Source organism: Haliotis cracherodii, unplaced genomic scaffold (genome assembly GCF_022045235.1).
Source record: "Haliotis cracherodii isolate W230 unplaced genomic scaffold, xgHalCrac1.p SCAF_9, whole genome shotgun sequence".
NCBI classification, from domain to species: Eukaryota; Metazoa; Mollusca; class Gastropoda; order Lepetellida; family Haliotidae; genus Haliotis; species Haliotis cracherodii.
Genome location: NW_027266343.1, coordinates 28,618,218 through 28,642,405, shown reverse-complemented (window position 1 = coordinate 28,642,405; position 24,188 = coordinate 28,618,218). Strand labels below are relative to the sequence as shown.

Below are 24,188 nucleotides of genomic sequence, written 5' to 3'. Positions count from 1 at the left end.
TCGAGATACTATACACAACAGTAAGGTCGATATACGATAGACAACAGTAAGGTCGAGATACGATAGACAACAGTAAGATCGAGATACGATAGACAACAGTAAGGTCGAGATACTAAACACAACAGGAAGGTCGAGATACGATAGACAACAGTAAGGTCGAGATACTACACACAACAGGGAGGTCGAGATACGATAGGCAACAGTAAGGTCGAGATACGATAGACAACAGTAAGATCGAGATACGATAGACAACAGTAAGGTCGAGATACGATAGACAACAGTAAGGTCCAGATACTATACACAGCAGTAAGGTCGAGATACTACACACAACAGGAAGGTCGAGATACGATACACAACAGTAAGGTCGAGATACTACACACAACAGGAAGGTCGAGATACGATAGGCAACAGTAAGGTCAAGATACGATAGACAACAGTAAGATCGAGATACGATAGACAACAGTAAGGTCCAGATACTATACACAGCAGTAAGGTCGAGATACGATAGGCAACAGTAAGGTCGAGATACGATAGGCAACAGTAAGGTCGAGATACGATAGACAACAGTAAGGTCGAGATACGATAGACAACAGTAAGATCGAGATACGATAGACAACAGTAAGGTCCAGATACTATACACAACAGTAAGGTCGAGATACTACACACAACAGGAAGGTCGAGGTACGATAGACAACAGTAAGGTCGAGATACGATAGACAACAGTAAGATCGAGATACGATACACAACAGTAAGGTCGAGATACGATACACAACAGGAAGGTCGAGATACGATACACAACAGTAAGGTCGAGATACTACACACAACAGGAAGGTCGAGGTACGATAGACAACAGTAAGGTCCAGATACTATACACAGCAGTAAGGTCGAGATACTACACACAACAGGAAGGTCGAGGTACGATAGACAACAGTAAGGTCGAGATACGATAGACAACAGTAAGATCGAGATACGATAGACAACAGTAAGGTCGAGATACGATACACAACAGGAAGGTCGAGATACGATAGACAACAGTAAGGTCGAGATACGATAGACAACAGGAAGGTCGAGATACGATAGACAACAGTAAGGTCGAGATACGATAGACAACAAGAAGGTCGAGATACGATAGACAACAGTAAGGTCGAGATACGATAGACAACAAGAAGGTCGAGATACGATACACAGCAGTAAGGTCGAGATACGATAGACAACAGGAAGGTCGAGATACGATACACTTCATCAATTCGAATAGTGGGATGAGGTGAAATCGGGTTTTCCGTCGCGTTCAAGATTAATGGACTTATATAGCGACGGACATACAAACGACAAGTACCATCTATTTGCGTCTTTTTGTGTGACGTTGGTGATCGAACCATCGACATTCCCCTCTCCGGGCTGACGCTCTATCCACTAGACTATGGAGGGTGGTTCTCAGTGTGAATTATAACATTACCTGGACAGGATCAGACTTGTAAACAGTTGACGGTTTCATTTTCGAACCAATTCACATCTACTTTTACATATACATATTACTTTTTAATCAATACATGACTTCAAGACTCGTATCTCGTACACGCGTACCGTAGCTTTACCCGATTTAACTCGGTACAGCTTTAGTTAAACCCTGCTGCCTGGGTCGTACACCATCTTTCAAGTTTTAGGAATGTATAATGGCTATGTCACGATGTGATGTAGAGATACCGACTATAATTCCCAAGACCACCATGAGCTCCCGCGTCAAACAGGAGGGCGTGTAACCCTGCTGGAGCTCTGTGTGACGACTCAATCAACCTTGTCACGCACTGGTATTCGTTAGATAACGGTTTCTAGAGCTATAACCAATAGAAGTGGGCTCTAGTTGCGGACACTGTGCCAGACAATACGTTTAGTTCGTTTATTTAAAGAAACAACGCAATAGATAGGTGTTATTAATGTATCTAACGAACTAGAAATAATTCTCAATTTAAGTGACCAAGTAAAACATAACCCCCACAACTTAAACATCTAGGAATTATTAAAGATATATTTGACCTTAAGAAGTATATTAAGCGGTAAATTGGAAGGATCATAGATTAGCTCTGACCAACTTGAGACTCAGTTGCCTCAATATGGAGATAGAAAGCGCCAGATACTTCAACACGACTGCTGACCAGAGAGTAAGCAACCTAAACAAGGCATGCGACATACACTCTCTTCTGCACTGTCCAAACTATAATACAGAAAGACAGTTACTTTTTCAGACATTATATTTATCAACCTGTCAAAATGATGTGTCAACCATCTTAAATCCTTGCACGGAAAACTTGAATTGTGTTACACAATTTCTCTCATCTTTTAGACAATGCCAGACATGAAGTTAATCGTCAAAGGATATATTGTGACTTATCAGTTCTGTATTTCATTACGTATACGTCATCAACGAGCTTCTGATCTATATAAACATTTTATGTATCTTGTATAATAATCTGTATGCATCATATGTATATTCACCTTTTATGTTTGTATTTATATTTACTCACAACTGTATCAAGTTTCTTCAAGGTCTGGTCAAAAAGTTCTGAGCCCGCCTTACAACTATGGGCCATAACAAAGTGAACTGTCAATGTAGTACATTGTTTGAGTAGTTCATTGCAAATGTATTCAGTCTGTTGAGGTCGTTTGTACATTAGTACAATAGTACATTAGCCAGTTCAACGTGATATGGGTCCAAATGGACACAGAAATGGAAAAGAACGATTACCGAGCAGTCATCAAGTTTTTGACTTCAGAGAAATGTACTCCCCAAGAAATTCATGACCACATGTCAGAAGTGTATGGGGATAAGTGTCCTAGCTATTCCGCTGTTAAACGTTGGGCAGCTATGTTTAAAGCTAGAAGAACATGCCTTGATGATGACCCTAGGTCTGGACGTCCCTCAACTTCCATCAATGAAGTTGCAATCAAGGAGACAATCAGATAGACGTATTACCATTGCTGAATTTGAAGAAGACACAGGTCCATTAAAACTATTATTCATGAACATATACAGATGAACATTTATAGATGCTCGTTGGGTGCAAAGGTTTCTAAATTCTGATCTTAAGGAAAAAAGAACTGACACTGCCATACTCACCAGACCTGGTACCAAGTGATTCCCACCTGTTTCCTAAACAGAAAGAACACCAAGAACTCTGGCAAGTGTGGGTTCGAATCCCGGATGGGACTCAACCCAAAAAAGTACGAGAATCTGTACTTTACGAAGAAAGTGTTATCCCAAATATAACATCGGTTACATTTGACCACTTTCTAAATGGCATTGTGTATTCATAGCTTTCGGCCATGGGAGCCGTGCCAATGTACACTTGTCAGAGGGGTACTCAAAGTACCCGATTTAGACTACCAGTTGTCGGACTTTCATTTTTGTGGAAGCCTCGGTGGCTGAGTCGGTTAGATCGCTGACTTTGTGTGCTGGCGATTAGGTGCCTCACTCTGGCAAGTGTGGGTTCGAATCCCGGACGGGACTCAACCCATAAAAGTACGAGAATCTGTACTTTACGTAGATAGTGTTATCCCAAATATAACATCGGTTACAGAAAGAACACCTTCGTGGAAAACAAGATGACGACAACGATGACCTCAAAGCTGTCGAGAATGTTTTTTTCGGGTGGCTTTAGAAAACTTCTTCCTGACTGGAATTGAAAGGCTTCACTGTCGATTCGAGATGTGTATTGAAAAGCAGGGAGATTATGTTGAAAACACTTTCACAATTGTTGGTTTAATTGTTAGGCATAGAACCTCTTGACAAGCCCTCGTACTCTTCCCCGTAGGGTTGTACTGTACAGCACAATACTTTATTCTTAATACATTTTAGAACATAAAGACATAAGACTTTTGTACTGACAATTTTTTTCCATTTATTCAACCATGCGATTCAATTGGTGGTAAAATACAGTGATTTCTTTTCGATTAAGGGTATAGTTTCATTGTTACATTTATAAAAGTACAGTAATGTTTATCATTTAATATTCAAATACATGATTCCATGAAACTTGTGTTTCGTAAAAGGGAATTGCCAACTCTAGAAGACGTTGTGACATCGTTTGAAAAATGAGCCGAAGTTATCCACAAGTGAAATAACATAAAGAAAGCCATACCACGTCCTCATATGCCTTGAAACATAAGTAGAACCACAGATGGTGCTTACTCTGTACAAAATCCTGACGGACACACCCTCCTCCCCACAAGCAGAGCGGAGCGAGACCGGAGTTATCTGGGAACTGTGGTCGCTCATGTGTCGGGTTTCATAGACTAAAGAACAGAACTTGAGCTGTAAGTCGCCCCAGATGGGGAAACACTGGAAACATAGATACGCATGCTGGCAGTTCGGTGTAAGGATATATATGCCTGCTGGGCGGTTATGTTTTACTGTTTTGTTATTTTCAATATATCACGTAGTTCATTTGCTTACGCCATGTGTGGAAGTATTTTAGAATCATTTGCAAATGTTTTCATGCTGGGTTAGACGATGTGTGGAAATTTTTATTAATTTTTTATTTATCCGTTCTATATATTATCATAACATCTTAAGTGTAGCTGCAGGTTGATGGTGTCCACATCAGTACAAACACTTAATTCAATTTAAACGACTCTTTCAGTTCACAGTTCACTTTTGATCCAACGTGGGAAAATGAACGCCATGTAAGACAGGCGACTTCCGGTTGCGTTTGTGACAAGCAGTGGCACCACTCGCTCAAGTGTTTGTTTGATGTGGAGCCCGGTTATGTACAGATAATGAAACGGTGTTTTTGTATACGCACTGAAGCGTATCGGGATCTTATTGTCGGGGTTGAAGTCAATTTGACGATGAATTGTTTCAGTCTTTTTCAACTATACCCGTGAAGGCCCGTGAAGGTTAGAATAGGTCTTCAGCAACCCAGGCTGCCGTAACAGGCGACTATGCTTGTTGTAAGAGGCGACTAACGGGATCGGGTGGTCAGGCTCGCTGACTTGGTTGATGCATGTCATCGATCCCAATTGCGTAGATCGATGCTCATTATGTGAGTCACTGGATTGTCTGGTCAGACTCGATTATTTACAGACCGTCGTCATATATCTGGTGCTGAGTGCGGCGTTAAACAACAAACAACAAACAAAACAAATATATTTGTGTATGAGAGCTCTTTTCGTCTCCGAGGGCTAGTAATCTGGCAAACGCCACACTCAATCGGCTACCCTTCTACCAGAAGGTATTAATTTGTATTGTTGTTGTTTAACGCCTCACATTCAGCAATATGCCAAGTGTATGGCGTTGACCTGTTAATGATCTAGTCAATGATATCATTGGTTTGTCTTGTCCAGACTAGATAGTAAACATGCCGCCGTCACATTGCTGAGTGTTGTGTATTTATTGATTTAAATATATGTCTTTAACTAAGAAAATGTTCACTGTGTTCACTGTTTTCTCTGGGTTATGTGAAGATATGCCATATAACCAGCCTGTGTATTATTCTTCCGCCTAACGATAACATAACCTTTTCAAAAGCGAACACTGTTTTCATTGGGAACATCAAATCCAGTACCACCTTGACGCAGTCACGTGGCCTAGACTGCTCTGCAATCACGAAAGTATTGGTGTGGTATTCAGGAAATACGAAGAATTTCCTAACTGATGCTTTTGACTTGTTTCTGTCTCCAAAGCATGATGACTAAATGCGGAAAGCGGACCGCGCGTTCCTAAAGAGGGACAAGATTATGTGACCTCGCTATCACGCAGACACCCAGTATCTCACGCTGCAGTACCGTAACAGTAGCGGCTAGGGGGCGCTACATAAATATTTAACTTCCGACTGAGGCAGACGAGACTACCGCGCGGCAGAGGAAAGATAAGAGTCCCTCTTCTCATCACGTAGCGCAGATGTAGACTTGCTGAGGGATATCATACAGTGGCAAACGTCTAGAAGCTGTCTTTGCAGGACAAATGAAGGTTTATTGGGCTGTGTATATAAGGTCGGGTCAGGTGTACTTTCTCATCTGCTAATCAGCGTCGCGGTATCGAGTGAGCAATGCATTCAGACCAGTATATCTGAGTTTTGTATCTCGAAAACGAAGTAAATCGGCCTGTTCCGAATTTAACTGATAAAAGTCTCACCAGACCAGGCCTTGTAGCACTATAGCAACTACACCCATAGGGAATACCATCGAAGGAATATTTTTTGTGTTCTGTGAGTTCTTGTGTTAGAATCGAAATTTACGAATCGGATCGATAAAGAAACGAAACCGAATCATTTTATTTGGATGGCTTAAGAACCCACATTTCATTCATTTAGATTGGGCAGTCAAAGTTCGCTCATAGTTCGCTCAGGGTTAACTTGAAGCAACCTTGTGTTACGATGTCCTCAGACCTTCACGAAGAGATGTGTCGTATCGGGAAAAGAAGATCTAATTAACGCAAAAGCGACGTTACAGTCATATCTCTGTGTGTAATCACGCCGGGGTCAGGCAAACTAGTGGCTGAAACACATGCAACTATCCACGCCGTCGGGGTACGATGACACACGGACAGCAAGGTTACACATTGTACCACCAGTCTTCTTAGCAAGCAGGGGCATTTGGGACTATACTAACCGGAATCCGTACGGGGATGAACAAGTGATTTTAAGTTGAGGGAATACTGAAAAGCCTCTTATCAAGTCTCAGTGTGATGTTTATGATAAAGTAGACTTGATAATTGTTGTTAGCATGTATATATTATCTAACAGTTATTTTTTGGTGAAAACATGGTTACAGCTGCATTGCACTTCCTGCACGGTACGGCGTCATTCCGACCAGCACTGGTGACAATACCAGAAATAAACACATGGCGCTAGGGGAATTTATATTGAGTAGATATGGAGGAATAGACATCAACACAATTGTTTGCAGTATCTGATGTATGCCCGAGAAGGTTGGCGTCAACCCCCGATTGTGATACTATTGTCTACTCAGCTACTGGTCTGTTTTTGGACATTGGATGAAATTTGTTAAATGTTGATTTTCGCCATGTCAGCAATGTCACGGCATTGTTCCAGCAGTATCAGAGCACTGCGTGGAATGGGCTACACACACTGAACTGGGGAATCGACCCCTTGTCTTTGTTTTCGTCAAATATAGATGAACCTCGTTGGCACGGAAACGTTAGAAATCCAGTCAGAAGGTCATTCTCTGACCCATCTTCGATTATCCAATGTAGTCCATTTACATTCTATTACAATAGATACTATAATGAACGTATTATACCCTGGATACTCGAGGATGACACAACAGGGACTAAAACAATTATAGGGATTGCATGACAAGAAATTACCTTTGGATGATGACTATGAGAGAGGAGACATCGTGAGACTGTGTGATTGCTTGTCATCTAATCCGATTACTTATTTATCGGTGCTCACACCATCAACCACTAGTTTGTCCAGCTACACTGACGTACTTGGCATCCCATATTTAGTTGTATTGTTACGAAGATAAACCCCATTCATTCTCACTTCTCAACATAATCATTTTGTGAAATGTTTACCATTCATCGTTAGATCATTATCATCATTGTCATGATGATCATTCATCATTAGATCATTATCATCATTGTCATGATGATTATTCATCATTTGATCATTATCATCATTGTCATGATGATCATTTTTCATTAGAGCATTATCATCACTTCCATGTTGATCATTCATCATAAGATCATTGTCATCATTACCGTGTTGATCATTCATCATAAGATCATTGTCATCATTACCGTGTTGATCATTCATCATAAGTTCATTGTCATCATTGCTATGTTGATGATTCATTATTTGATCATTATCATCATTGCCATGTTGATCATTCATCATAAGATCATTGTCATCATTCCCATGTTGATCATTCATTATTTGATCATTATCATCATTGCCATGTTGATCATTCATCATTAGATCATTGTCATCATTCCCATGTTGATCATTCATTATTTGATCATTATCATCATTACCATGTTGATCATTCATCATAAGATCATTGGCATCATCGCCATGTTGATCATTCATCATAAGATCATTGTCATCATTGCCATGTTGATCATTCATCACTTGATCATTATCATCATTGCCATGTTGATCATTCATCATTAGATCATTATCATCATTGCCATGATGATCATTCATTTTTTTCATTTTTTGCAGGAGCTCTGACATCCGACGAAGAGGAGTCAATATTCCGGAAGCCGATGGTGGCTAACGCACGAAGATCTAAGGACAAAGACCTGGGTGTGATGAGAGAAGATACCAGGGAAATCCTCAACAATTTCTACATGCCTTTCAACCAAAAACTCTCCATACTCCTGCACGACCCAAAGTACCTGTGGACTCCTTCATAACCATTGTCTTCTGTCTCCATCCAGTGTGTTCACGGCGCCCCCAGTGCTTCTGTCTCCATCCAGTGTGTTCACGGCGCCCCCAGTGCTTCTGTCTCCATCTAGTGTGTTCACGGCGCCCCCAGTGCTACGCTAGTCACCTATAGCAGCGCGTCATGTCCATACACCTGCGCCCAGGCAATAGTTATGCTTGCCAAATAACCCAACCCAATATTCTGACCTTTTATCTGTATACTGGATACAGTTTGGTCCCTCGGGTGTATGGCATGCAGGGCAAATGGACGACGTCCTGGTACGTACGCTTGTTTTGATTCCCCGCCGCAACGAAATCCATATAGCTAAACCTTGTTAATCCGGAGTTTCTTGTGCAGGATAAAGAATGCCCGATGACGCATTATAAATAGTATGTTTATGATTTTCCCCTTTCCACAAAAACTCCAGAGGCAAGGGGTACAGAGTTCGCGCCATTGTTTTTATTACACCATTACTGTGTATCAGAATGAATTATCTTTTGATATCAATATCCAAATAGCTATATGCGGACAACTGATGGGGACCAGACATTGTTGATGATATTCCAGTCACTTGTCAATGGACGTTAACGATAAAGCACAACTCTCATTCTCATTCAAAGCACGGGCATTGCTAGGCAACGATATATATGTGCCTAAACAAATGTATTTCGTGGATTTCTGAGAACATCAAATACATATACTCGAAGGAAACTGATTGCTTCCTGATTGTGTTCCACGAGCAAACGTTTGTGGCCAGATTCCAGACATTGGTGTATGCGTGGAAGTATTTTACGTCCGTGTGGATGAATCGCTGACGTCGCGGAGATCGCTGTTGAAAGGGAGATAACGCGTGCACTGAATTGCACAGTTAAAAGTCAGTGATGTGGCCTTGTGGGTATACAGTGTACCCTCGTCACTTCAAGGACCCGGTTCGATTCCAAATGTGGGCAGAGTGTGTGACGTCCTTTAATATTTCCGGAATATTTTAGGAAGCGTCGAAAACCACACCCACTGTGTATCTAAAATATGGTATTACCTTTAGTGATGATTTAACTGTGACGGTCATCAATTGTCAAAAAAAATATTCTTACTAGCATAAGTGCTACTGTGACTTAACAACATCCATGATATTATTTTATTATTTGATCAGAACTGATGCTTAGCCTTGTAACTGAACTATGTGTGGAGCTATCGGCTCTGGTGAATGGGATTCTGTTGAGGTCATGCAACAACATGTGTATGAGGATGTCACACCAGATTGTCCTGAAGAAGTTCCAGATTAAACCTGTATGTCACAGCTGATGTGCGTAAGGAAGCGCCATATTGCACGTGTACAACGTGTGTGTACTGAAAGTGTCGAGACTCCGATCTGACAATATTAGAGGCCGCTTTCTATGAAAAGCTTACTAGTAATTTCTTCTGTGTAGGCATTCGTTAATCCAGACTGTATAGAAACACACGCTATATCTGTTTCAAATACGAAATCATGGATCTTCATACATTAATCTTTTTACGGGGATATTCTAATATGAAAACCAGCCCCAGGAGTATGTGATATTGAAATCATCTTCAGAAAAAGAGACGTTCTGTTATTCTGAATATGTCAGTTGAAGGTATTATCCATTGTCGGGGCTGACTACCTTTGCATGGTAGCCCCTTTATAGTATGGTTACAATTGGTTGACCGTTACACGTGATCGCTCTGTTTTGAGAGCCTGCTGTATACAAATAACTGCTGAAAATGCTCAAATTGCAATAATTGTTGACGTATGTGCTCCGCTGCAGATTGTGTGTAATGAGGTTGCCATTGGTTTTGTACATTTCAGAGGTGACGCCCACTCAAATATCGTCAATACTATATCGCCTATTGTCTTCACGTTCCTCCATCACCCGAGACTGCATGTGGCCGATATGAGGTGCAGCAGCGAACAGGGTCTACTTTTAGACCTGTAATTGATTCAGAATGAGTCTGGGTAGACTGTCTCCCTGACCTTAGAGAATATATTAAGAAGACATCCAAATCAAGTCTAGAATGATTCCGTTTGTTAAAAATAGCACTGCAAAGCGGCCATATGTATTCACAGATGATGAAGGAACATAGTGGATACAAATCCGTGAAGTGTTGACGATGCAGTCAAATATGCTTGTATATTATACTTACAGTCACTGTTTATTGCGGAACTTCGTTAATACGAACGGTTCGGTTTCAAGTAAAATACATTTACAATTGTCGTGTTGAGTACGACATAAGATGCACAAGTTAAACTTGATTTTGAGGTTTCATTATTTTCATTGACATCACTTGGGTCACAACAAACATATTGCTCTTTGGTCGGATTTTGTTAGTCTTGACGAGCATTGAAATCACAATTGCCTCGTGAATCATATATTTATATATATATATATATATATATATATATATATATTGCCTTTGAATAGCAGGTGTTTCTGTTCCGAATGACCGAGTTTATCAAAGAACGACTATGCACATACATGAGTGACTAATGTTTGTGAACTTTGGAGGAGGCCTTCACCGAAGGGTGGTATTTGGGTAGCTGAAAATTCCTTTTTGTTACGAAATCTTATTCTAAAAGGTAGAGTTACATTTCCGACGAACTGTAATCGATTTGTTGTGCCGTTGTGGTATTTTAAATTCATCTTTGCAAATTAGAACGGCATCAACAATTTATTCTCAAAAATACATATTTAATCATATATTATTGAAATATTTACAGTTTTATTTTCAGAATTGTATTTATGACGGTGGATATTTTTCATGTTGCATGTATGAGGGATGCTTGGTCAATGTCTTTGACTGTTATTTTTTAAATAAAATCTGTTAACGGTATACGATTCCGTCCTAAACAATATCACGACCGGAATTAAACTCTTGAGTCCTAGTCATTTACTTTGAAGAGCATCGTTTTGTTTGAGTGACATTTGATTTGCCTGTAACATTTGGTATATGAGTCCGGGTATTCATTAAATCATGTATTTTTTCACTTCTGTGAAAATAGTTCTTTTTATGTTTTTGTGACAGCAAATCGAACATCACGTGTTAACTATAGCACACAGATATTATATGACATAAAGTTTTTATGCTCATTTGTTAAAAAGTCGACTAAGCCATAAACACAATGCGTGGTGGTCTTCACGTTCCTAGTTACTACAGCTGTAACAGCTCAAGTGAACCAGTACAGAGTGGCATTCGTCCATTTACGTAACCTACGTTCGGCTCGACACGGCACGACACGAGAGGTGACGAATGACTAATGATAAAGCCCCGTAGCATTGCGTTTATGCTTTATGTCGCTTTCCACAAAGCTTTCATTCTATGAAGCTATGATCTCCGCCTTCAGCATGTTGCCTCATGTTTAGTCATGTAACCATGTACCATTAAAACTGGTTAACTGATTTCTACCTGCCTACTGTTTTTAGTTTTCAGTAATACATGAATCTAGCCGTCATACTGTGAGGTGGGTCCTGTCTGAATGCAGTTCATAGTAACCCGGCCGATCGGTGCTCATTCTATCAACCACTGGTCTGGCTGACCCATATTCGATAGTTTACATCCTGCGGGGATGTTCTGAACATTCGATTGCTCACTCAATTCACAAATATAGATATGCATGTTGAAATCTAAGTTTTTACTTAAAAGTTTATCTTGATTTTGTTTGTTTGTTTGTTGTTTAACGCCGAACTCAGCAATATTCCTGCTATATGACGGCGGTCTGTAAATAATCGAGTCTGGACCAGGCAATCCAGTGATTGACATCATGAGCATCGATCCATGCAATTGGGATCGATGACATGCATCAACCAAGTCAGCGAGCCTGACCATCCAATCCCGTCAGTCGCCTTTTACGACAAGCAAGCATGAGTTGCTGAAGACCTATTCTACCCCGGATCTTCAGGTTATCTTGAAGAAATTAGGTCATTTGCAGACGCCTTTAAAGGATATGTACAGTAAACTATAAGTATGTGATAAACACATACCAAAAAATTAAATTAAATAAACATCTTGAAGATAACAAATATTCTAGACTCAATATTAGTGACAAAAAACGTTGCAAACCTACTCGTATTCCGGAAACTACCGAGAGTTAGTAAGCGGAGTGTCATCACGGGATCAGAGGTGATGGTGGAGTGTCGACATGCAGCGATCACTGTTTCTGTATAGTTTTGGGTAGATTACGAGCGTAGATTACCAAACAATGCCGTCAATGGATACGTTGAATTGTTGTCATTGATCAATAGTGGCTGGCATTTAGGTCTAAATTCAGCATGCAAAAAAGCAACTCGTTTGAAAAAACATGGACCCGCCTCTGATTATCAATAATCGATAATAACCTTACATCCAATAACACTGACACATAACTACTTTTTTCACATTGACATTTATCGTAAAAACATTCCCGAGGCAAATAGATGTTCTTGATGTTTGTACAGATACTGTGCATACAGGAGATTCTCAGCTTCAAATCTGGTCATCAAAAGACGTCCCCAAACTGTAGAGAAGTTCATCCTGCATGGTTTGTCAACAAAATAAGAGAGGCCTTTCCTGTACACCATAAATATGCCAAACATATTGCCTTCGTATGTAATCTTTTAATTTTTCGTGCTTTGTAATTGTGTTTCGACGATAGTCATGGAACAATGAATGCTAAATTTATTTTCGTAACCAACTTCTTTAAGTTTGTGTTGATATCTCTCATAGACAGATTCCTCTAAATGCAAGAAACACGATATGGCATGGTTTCCCTTTTCCTCCTCGCTGACATCGTTGTATCCAATCTTTACTCCTCGCTAAATCGGCCTTTTCACTTTGGAAATGAGACTTGCATTTTGGTACTTTTTTTAGTTGAAGTTGTACATCCCACGCAACTCAATTTCCCATCTTCACTACGCCAAGAATGAGGGAAAATCACGTCATTGTCTCTCCACTATGACGTCACAGCTACCGCTCGGCATACGCGCCTCTCCACTAAAACGTCACAGCTACCGCTCGGCATACGCGCTGGTTGTGGGATGAGGCCAGCTGTTGGATGCTTTTTAGGAAACACCGAAATTACATATGACTGGTTAGGGGTGTAAATATGTACTTTGTATGACTATTTAACATGTTTTAAAATTATTTTTTTATCAATAGATGTTCTTTTAGCAATATATGAAATGAACTGGAATCTCAACTGAAGAATTCAAGCTCGACAAACAAACATGAATAAAAATTATCATCAGTACATGTATATGTCACATGGAATTAAATCAGTAGATGTATATGTCACATGGATTTAAATCAGTACATGTATATGTCACAAGAAATTAAATCAGTAGAGTGTATGTCACATGAAATTAAATCGGCAGGTGTGTATATCACATGAAATTAAATCAGTAGATATATATGTCACAAGAAATTAAATCAGTAGATGTGTATGTCACATGAAATTAAATCAGTAGATTCATATGTCACAAGAAATTAAATCAGTAAATGTATATGTCACATGGAATTAAATCAGTAGATGTGTGTGTCACATGAAATTGAATCAGTAGATTCATATGTCACAAGAAATTAAATCAGTGGAGGTTTATGTCACATTGAACCTATTTCAGTAGATGTGTATGTCACATAAGATTAAATAAGTAGATTCATATGTCACAAGAAATTTAATCAATAGATTCATATGTCACATGAAATTAAATCAGCAGATGTGTATGTCACAAGAAATGTAACCAGTAGATGTGTATGTCACATGAAATTAAATCAGTAGATGTGTCTGTCATATGAAATTAAATCACTAGATTCATATGTCACATGAAATTAAATCAGTAGATGTATATGTCACAAGAAATGTAACCAGTAGATGTGTATGTCACATGAAACTAAATCAGTAGATGTGTCTGTCATATGAAATTAAATCACTAGATTCATATGTCACGTGGAATTAAATCAGTGGATGTGTCGGCCACATGGAATTAAATAAGAAAATGTGTATGTCTGTGTGTTACATGGAATTAAATCAGTTGGCGTGAGTGTCACATGGAACTAAATCAGTAGATGTGAATGTCCCGTGGAATAAAATCAGTTGGCCAGGGGTATATGACATTTTTCAAGCAAAAGGGTCTTTTACACCTCTCAGGTTGAATTCAAAGTCACTAAAAATATGGATTTATGGCTCACGTTGGTAACTGTTAGTCTGTCATATAGACAACCTGAAACAAATATATCCCATACAGCCCATGCAAGTCTATAATGTTTGGCAAGTCCAGATTACTCCAGTATCAGCAAATGAAGAAAGTCCTCTGGGCTCCTTTTTATTATATTTTATCACTTTAATTTAAACACATTTTTTCTGTAAAATATGTTCATGTCAGAGACTAGACGTTAGTCCAGGTATCTGCCTACTTTAGGAAACCCTGTGTGTAAACGTTTCCATTGTGAACTAGCAGTGAGACTGTCGCGACTCTTTTGTAACTCTACATTTGCATTGCTTCGAGCCTCTGATGATTAATAACATAACCGCGTCAGGCATGATGGCTCACGTTCCTGTCCCATACATGCTTTTAGACATTCTAATAAGCTGTATAGACATTTCAAATGAATTATGACTAAAAACCAATAGAAATGATTTTATCACTATAACCATTTGCAATATAAATGTCTGCAAAGTAAATCAGAAATGGAGAAAAAACGCACCCCTGGTGAAGTCCTGCATGACAACTGTACTCACAGACTGACAATTTCTATACTGCTGATTAAATTAGTGGATGATAAATGTCACAAATCTTACCTTACAGCACCGAAACGAATATGGATACAGGCACTCTACGTGTGTTCGAGTGCATGTTATATAATACAATTTGATTAGATTAGTTACGAACGTGTTCCTCAGTGATTTAACTATTCTTGCTCTTTTTAATGAATTGTAATTATACGAAATTGTTAGGTAGAAAACTTGAATTATACATATTTCTGGATAAACTTTAACATAATAACATATAACCAGTTTTAGTCTTCTGCTAACTCTCTTTAAAATAGAATGGATTTTCTTTACAGATTCTTATATTTTGCATAACGATGAAAATATATTGTATCTCCGCAATCTTGAGAAAGTCATACGTGGGATAATCCTGCATTGAATAACATATTACGTGCGTCAGTAGACTGTCACTTACACCAGTTTCACCACACTGTGAAATCCCTTAGATCCGGACGTACGGTATCCTCCAGGTTAACAAATTCCCAGATCAACGAATCAGGGAAGCAGAGTATTAATGTCCTTTGTTTATGCACATTTGCTCCTAGCGGCAATCGTCCTTAAAATTGGGGTTCTTGATTAAGGGGGTTTCACGGTACATATATATCTTTTTATTACAGCCATTCGGATAAACGTATTTGTTTTTTGTGTCTACATTTATAATAAATACGACGTAAAACTCAAATATTTTTCAACTTACTATCTGCAAACATAAATTTTATGACATATCTGATATCTCTTTCTGGAAGCTCATTTCTTAGTCTTCTATAAAGTTAGCATCATCTACGACATTATAACATATATTTATAATATTCGAGTTCGAGAAACGCAGTGGTTACGACGTCATTGCTTCTCGTTGACGTCATTCTGGCTTCTCGATTCGGTTTTCAATATGAAAGACACCACTTCCAGGTTATAACTGAAGTGATGACAATAAAGGTAGCTTTAATGCTGTTTTTTACGAAACCCGTGCCATAATTCGTGTATTTCCGGTAAGATGAAACCAGATACTCCGTAAAATCAGTATGATGCCCATTGGTTGGTTCGAATCCCAGATGCGACTTGGCTATAATTCTTGGTTTGTCAGCACCAAAGCTCTGTTTGCTGGTTCCATGGAGTGGCTAACAGTTATAAACTACATTGCGTTTTGCTTTTCTCCAAGAAGCTGATGCGCCGTAATGTTACTGAAATACTGTTCTGATCGGTGTTAACCCAACTCACGCTTACAGCAAAGGGCCGCCTCCGTGGTCTAGTGGTAGAGCGTCCGCCCGGAGAGTGGGGGGTCCGGGGTTCGATCCCCCGCCGCGTCATACCAAAAGACGGTAAAAGATGGTACTTGTTGTTACCCTATCTGGCACTCGGCATTAAGGGACGAAAACAAGGACTGGTCAGCTCGGAGTCAGTATTCATGTGAAACTGCGGCAGGGTATCCCAGTGTGCAAGCACTATAAATCGGTATCAGTCCGGACTAGTACAAGCAGCCCCCCCCCCCCCCCCCCCCAACACACACACACACACACATACACACACATACTACACACACATACACACATACACACGTACATGCACGTCGCTATATAAGTTCAATAATCTTGGACGCGACGTTAAACCCCATTTCACCTCACCTCTCAGGATGATACACTCTAATTCACAAGTCCTTGTATTTAAAACAGGAACCAGTTGAACTTAACATACACCAGCGCTACGCTTTAATATCTGTCATCGCATGACTATTGAAAGACACATGAAACATTGAAACATGAAGACCGCTCCGTGGTCTAGTGGTAGAGCGGAAGGTCGGGGATTCGATCCCCGGCCGCGTCCTGCCAAAATGGTACTTGTCGTTACCCTGGCGCTCGGCATAAAGGGGTTAAAACAAGGACTGCTCATTTCGGAGTCAGTATACTGTGTTTGAGTGGTGTGTTAATGTTAAACAGCGGCATGGTATCTCAGTAGGCTAGCACTATAAATCGGAATTTGTGCAGACTAGTACAAGCAACCACACACACACACACACACACACACACACTCTCTCTCTCTCTCTCTCTCTCTCTCTCACACACACACACTCACAGCTGCATGCTATATAAAACATGAAAGCGTGAAAGCACGGCGGTATGGAAGTATGAATGTATAAAGCTCATATCATGACAACTGACACAAAAAACAACATAACCAATATATATATATATATATATATATATATATATATATATATATATATATATTAATGGATACCTGTGCATGCACATCGATATCAAAGATAAGTCATTTGTAATTTATCACTTGTAACTAAGCACAACACAGACACTGTTGATAAAATGCTCTTTTAGTCATTTATCATATAAAACTTGATGTATGAATCCATTACAGGAAATAAAGTGAGAACGTTTATATATTATTCTTAAATATTGTTATCACTACTTTCTGTAGAAAACGAAACCAAACATCTTGATCAGTGTAAGAGAATCATATGAGACAGGAGTCAGGTTCGATTATCGTTAACATGGAATGTTCGAGTAAGCTTGTGTTGTCCCCCCTGCCTTACCCCACCACAAGTAGACTCATCCAGTGTCATGACGTCACATGTGTGTCTATAAATACCCAACGTAACGGTGCCGCAACACCAGGCGGACACCGGAGATCGTCGCTCTCCCTCGGATCACCTGAAAATACTGTGAGTATAATATATTTGAAAATATGCTACCACTACTACTACTACTACTACTACTACTACTACAACCACCACCACCACTACACTACTACTACTACCACTACCACCACTATTACTACTACTACTACTACTACTACTACTACTACTACTACAACAACCACCACTACCACCACTACTACCACTACTACTACTACTACTCCAACCACCACTACCACCACTACTACTACCACCACCACCGCCACCACCACCACTACTACTACTACTACTACTACAACAACAACCACCACTACTACTACTACCATTACTACTACTACAACCACCGCCACCAGCACTACTACTACTACTACAACCACCACCACCACCACTACTACAACCATCATCGCCGCCACCACCACTACTACTACGACTACGACGACTACTACTACGACTACCAGTGCTAGTACTACTCTTACTACTACTACTACTACTACTACTACTACTACTCTACTACTACTACTACTACTACTACTACTACTACAACTACTGCTAGTACTACTGTACTACTGCCCCCATTGATACCTGTGGTATTACTGCTGCTGCTGCTGCTGCCACTGTACTATTACTACTACTACTACCACAATTACTACTACAACGCTTCGAGTTGACTATGAACACATCAGTCTTCCAGCTTAGTTATTTTATACATGACTCCATCCGATTCTGTTAAGGGGTTTCCGTTCTGTGGAACTCGAGACAATTCACTGTACTCCCAACATTCAGTTCTCTACGATTAGAATGTGGCATTGTAGAGACAGCGAACCCCTGTTAGTGTTGACCTCGCTAACCCAGACACCCCGCCTTTCGGACAGTAACTGTTGGGGGTATGTCAATAATCAAGGCGAAATAACAACTCCATAATTCGTTAATCCGTACATGGATTAACGATGTTTCACTGTAGATGTGTATCTATCAAAGAGTTAATCAATAGTTTTTATTTTTATCCCATCTAGAAACATGAACAGCTTCACCATCTTCTGCCTCGTGGCATGGACAATATCGTTACTGACAGGTACGTTCTGCAAAAAAGAATGTTTCACTCATATAATATTTATTCTTAAAACAAGATACAATTAACACGGTTTTCTTTATTAATCCGCAATATACATCATAGGTACATTTCAAATTAGGGAAATACAGCAATAAAAGGAAGGAACGAAACATGTTCTTAAACGAAATGTTGGTTGTTAAGAAATGTCGAATTTTCAGAAACCTTCAGAAACGTTCAATACCTTGTCGTCCTATCGCCAGCATTGCTTCGCTATCTTCATCTCGCTTATAATTTGGCATATAACTTCTTTTACTCGTGAGAACTGGTTTGTTTCGACGACTATTTTAGCCTCGTGACATTAAAATCGCGTTGGATCATTAATCTGATGGGCCTGGGTTGTTCATCGTAATAGAATGGAGCCGAATGGCGGTATAATACACAGGAGAATCGAGGATGTGATCACTTGGATATAACCAGTTAAATTTAAGATACACTGATATTCGTTATTCGTCCTGAGGGAGCTATTCGCGGCGATGACCTGCAATTGACCACCCCATTATATTGTAACTATGTATATTTCCCCCTTGCAGAGCCCTTTCGTGTGGTAAGTACACCTCTCTAATACTGTGATATACTCAAGTGCAAAAATAACGTGATCCTTTTCTAATTTATCCTAAAGCGAAGGACATACCTTAAAACTGTTTAAAGATGTAAATTGAACTGGGATGCTGCAGACGATTGACTAATTTAAAACAGAAAGAATATTAATAATCAAATTTAAGTTTTGTCTTGTCAGTTTTGTGTTAAGTACCCCAGTACTAGAAAATGAAAGTCATTATTTTCATTCCACAGGTCAATGAAAAGACCCCATCGGTCTTCCTAGACAAGTAGTTTATAGTGTATACAGTTAGAAGGTTAAGGTCAATAATGATTATAATCATTATAAATTTTCAGTTGACGATAGATTAATGTTATTAGAGTTAGGTTTGCCTTTGGTGTGTACGGCACTTTTATATATTCTGTGAAAAGAAGAATATATTCTAAATTGTTTCCATGTTTTTTACTGCAATGATGTACAAATCTTTCATTGACTTGAAACAAATTAAACTCTGAAATCGAATCTCTTTGTAGAAGCCGTGTAAAACCATACGACAATGTCATTTATAGAAGCAGTGTAAAACCGCACTGTAATGTCATTTATAGAAGCCGTGTAAAACTACCTACGATAATGTCATTTATAGAAGCCGCGTAAAACCATACGTTTACGATAATGCCATTTATTCAAGCGGTGTAAAACCGCACTGTAATGTCATTTATAGAAGCCGTGTAAAATTACATACGATAATGTCATTTATAGAAGCCGTGTAAAACTACATACGATAACGTCATTTATAGAAGCCGTGGAAAACCATAGGATAACGTCATTTATAGAAGCCATGTAAAACCACATATGGTAATGTCATTTATACAAGCGGTGTAAATCATATGATAATGTCACGTGTACATGCAGTGTAAAACCATACGATAATGTCATTCTTACAAGCAGTGTAAAACTATAATGACATTTATGGAATACATATAGCTTGCCTCCAACGTTTTGAAAATATTTTGTAGGTAGCGGCGGACGTTAACAGCACTGTGGCAGGAAATGGAACAAAAACAACAAATAAAGACGGCGTAAGAATTAAATAACTTTTATAATACCCTGTTAATTATAGTGTGTGAGTGAGTGAGTGGTTTGTAACACTATTCCAGCAATATCACCACGGGAACCCAAGAAATCGTCATCATATTCTTTTACCGACGTGGACAACGGGACCTGGGAATTCTCGCTTGACATTTTCACTACTGAGCTACACTCTATGAAATAACCGATGTTTTAATGCATATGTACTTTGTTTGTTTGTCTGTTTGTTGTTTAACTCCGCACTCAGCAATATTTCAGCTATAGGACGGCGGTCTGTAAATATTCGAATCCGGACCAGGCGATCCAGTGAATGACATCATGACCATCGATCAACGCAATTGGGATACGATGACATGCATCAGCCTAGTGTGAGATCGTGACCACCCGATCCCGTTAGTCGCCTCTTACGACAAGCGTGGGTTGCTAAAGACCAGTTCCAATCCGGATCATGACGGGATTAGACATATGTACTATCAGTTGACCTGTTGATCTATCAGATAATGAGAGTTCAGTATATGTACATGGTGTACCGCGGGCTGTACAAGTCAACTTTGAGTATTGCTAAATCCAAATGATCTTAATTTATCATTCAACATCAACACACACGGTTTTTCTGGGTTTAAACTCAGATTCATTATAACCGCTATCTGCTCACATCCAGAGTGGATGTGTTGACGGGCGTTGGTGGATTCGTATAACATACGTTATTTACCATTGTTTAACAAATTTCCATATGAAGTCCTCGCTATGGAGAATACAAATGGAATGAAATCTGATCGGTGACGAGCTGATTACCCTCCGCGGTTGTAATCAGAGTTGTGCAACAGTAGGTACAAATGCTTCTTGAATATAAAGTGACGGCGAAAAGAGACTTTTTAATAGTTTCAAATCACTTTCGTTTAAGATATAGATGCATGGAGTAAAATGTATTGAAAATATCAAGGTCTCAACGAAATGAACATTTAAAATGACAGTCATACAGCATCCGATCTCGGCATGACAGTTGCCCGAATTGAGGTGGGGTAGCAAACACAAGCTTTCAACGTAATGGACAAAGGGCACACATCTAAAATCGCTCAAGTACAATGACACGTCACATTATTAGCGTGTGTAACCACCACCTGCTACTAGACACGCAAAAACACTTCGGCGCACAGAAAAAGTCAGTCTTCTGATGACGTCACGTGGGATACGTCGCCATTCTTCTCGGAGGGCCTGAATCAGTTCTTGACGGTTGGCTTGAGGATGTGGTTGCTGTCGAACACGACGATCCATGACGTCCCCGAGGTGTTCTATTGGGGACATGCCTGGGAAGGGTGCAAGGCCATGGCAACACGTTGACGTTGATGGCTGCAAGGACGTTCTGTACGATTCCGCCTGTATGGAGTCTGGCCTGGCAGCTGTTGTAGAAATGGTAGGACGATCGTACGAAGAATGCCATCCACGTAACGCTGAGTTTCCGTTAACGATGACCAGTGGTGTTCTTTCCTGCCCACAAATCCCTTCCCACGCCATTACATCTCCTCCACCATACGGTACGACCCCTTCCGCGGTAAACACGCTGTCTACCATTAACTCTGAACAGTCAGAACCGGCTTTCATCAGTGAAAACAGGTCGGATAGCCTGGTGGTTTAAGCGTTCGCTCGTAACGCCCGGGTGAGAATGTGTGAAGCCCATTTCTGGTGTCCCCCCGCTGTGATATTGCTGGAATATTGCTAAAAGAAGTGTAAAACCAAACTCACTCACTCATTCGGTGAAGACAACGCTCTCCCAGTCATGTCGCTGCCAACGACGTGCAGTCCGGGCCCATCTCAGTATCTGACGACAATGTTGCGCTGTCAATAACTATCCTGTGTAAAGTCTGTAAGCCCAAAGTCTGTAAGCCTGGCCACTGTCGACTAATCGGTCGCTGATGACGTCACTGTCAGGAATCGATTCCGGAGATGCAAAGTAAGCAAGTACCGGTCATCATATGGGCGTAGTTACCTTCGGTCTGCCTGTTCTTGGTCTGTCTGATGTCTACCCAGTCTGTCTGTTGCATCAGGTTAGTTACAGCAACACGGGAGCAATCGAAAGTTCAAGCAATGTGGGAATAGGTGGCTCCCATCTGTACCATACCCAGGACCCGCTCGCGTTGTTCGGGTGTCAGTCGTGGAATTTCTACAAACACAAACGTGCCGTGAACGTGATCAAAGAGCATTAGTATGTTTGGACCATGTGTTTCGTATTGATTTAGTTTGTATGTGTGTTTTTAAATTTTTTTGCTAATTTAAGTGATAAAGTTAAATTTGGCTATCAGTTTATGTTTTTTCGTATTTCTTTACAGAATGCTGCTGAAACAGTTGCCATAGCAACTCCCCTGATCCTGATAGGCCTTGCCACCGCCCTCCAACTTGCTGCGCGACCTTGACATCCACGATATACTTCCTGTCACGTGTCCGGTTTAAGCATCCCGCTGCGCATGATCCTATGGTTATAAAATGTTAAGGTTTATTTTGAACTTTCTTTACGAATAAGGAATTCATTTTGCTGTATGCTGTATTGCTGATACATTCGTGACCACTCGTGTCAGTCCGGGGCAAGACAAGCGTGGCATCTCGTTTACCTCTCGCGGCCATCTTATCAACTGGGTTCCGCCTCCATAAAAGCGGGCATACCGACAGGAATAGTCAACTCATTATCAACTATCCAATTGTTTGTGTAAACTTAAACGGGTATTTTCCACAGTTGTTACTGACAACAAATGTGATTGTTTTGGTAAAATTCAACATGACACGAGTATATGCCCCTTGGATAAACAATTAGATAAAACATACATAAAATCGGGCATTTTTGACAGAAATGTAGTCACACGCGCTTTCTGCACGGTTTGTCTAGTCTCCACACGTAACAAGGGTTGACAGGGGAACGAGCGTTCTTGCAGGACACGGAAAGGGACGAGTGGGGCGAAAGTCGTTGGAGTGAAAACATTAGAACACAAATGCTTGTCACTGAACTAAGAACGATTACTTCAATATTTTATCACCACAGGTGAAGCAGTAACACGGGCACTGGCACAGGCGCTGTCCAAGTACATGTAAATGAGACCGTAATTGATAGCACGTGTTTGTGACTTATTGTGTTAATCTTCATGATTTTGTTTCCATTTGATTAAAAACATCTTGTTAACATTTTTGTGTGTTGTTTATATCATTTAAAAGAAAGAATTGCCCAAATACTCTTTGTGTGAGTGATATTTTCATTTTCGGCAAAGATTCAGCAATGTCACAACAATGAACACCAAAAACGTTCATCCGGGTCTTAGTCGGGACGGGGGCACAGGTAGCCCAGTCGTCTCAATTCGCTGTCCAGGGTTGCGTCCAATTTGCACGCCAGAAACCTATGGATGTGTGAAAATCCCCGTTCGCTCCGATTATGTTTCTAGGATTGTTAGCATCATACCCGTGCTCGTGGGTTTCACCAAAATGGTAAACCTCTGAGACCTGCATCACTTCGGGCTTTCCTCCCACATTAGGCTGACACGCCGTGATATAACTGGAATACTGTTCAAAGCGGTGTTAAACCTCACTCAATCACTTACTCACCCTGTAACACGTCGGACGTTCCTCCCACATTAAGCTGACACGCCGCGATGTAACTAAAATACTGTACTGT

At 40.2% G+C, this 24,188-nt stretch overlaps 1 protein-coding gene and 1 long non-coding RNA gene across 6 annotated transcripts in view; both read left to right on the top strand.

Annotated features, from left to right (window-relative positions):
* The window catches only part of LOC139452065 (carbohydrate sulfotransferase 15-like), a 65,607-nt gene extending 56,139 nt beyond the window's left edge, over nt 1-9,468 (top strand). For all 5 annotated transcript variants that reach the window (XM_071233373.1, XM_071233370.1, XM_071233371.1 and 2 more), the window contains exon 8: nt 8,187-9,468. In XM_071233373.1, coding sequence (XP_071089474.1) covers nt 8,187-8,380 — 194 coding nt within the window. In that variant the 3' untranslated portion in view covers nt 8,381-9,468. The remainder of the gene's footprint in view (nt 1-8,186) is intronic.
* Nucleotides 9,469-17,759: 8,291 nt separating this feature from the next.
* Nucleotides 17,760-23,614, top strand: LOC139453234 (uncharacterized). The gene is made up of 5 exons (XR_011652411.1): nt 17,760-17,822; nt 18,809-18,867; nt 19,437-19,450; nt 20,461-20,523; nt 22,861-23,614. It is a non-coding gene; the product is annotated as an uncharacterized lncRNA (long non-coding RNA).
* The last annotated feature ends 574 nt before the right edge of the window (nt 23,615-24,188 follow it).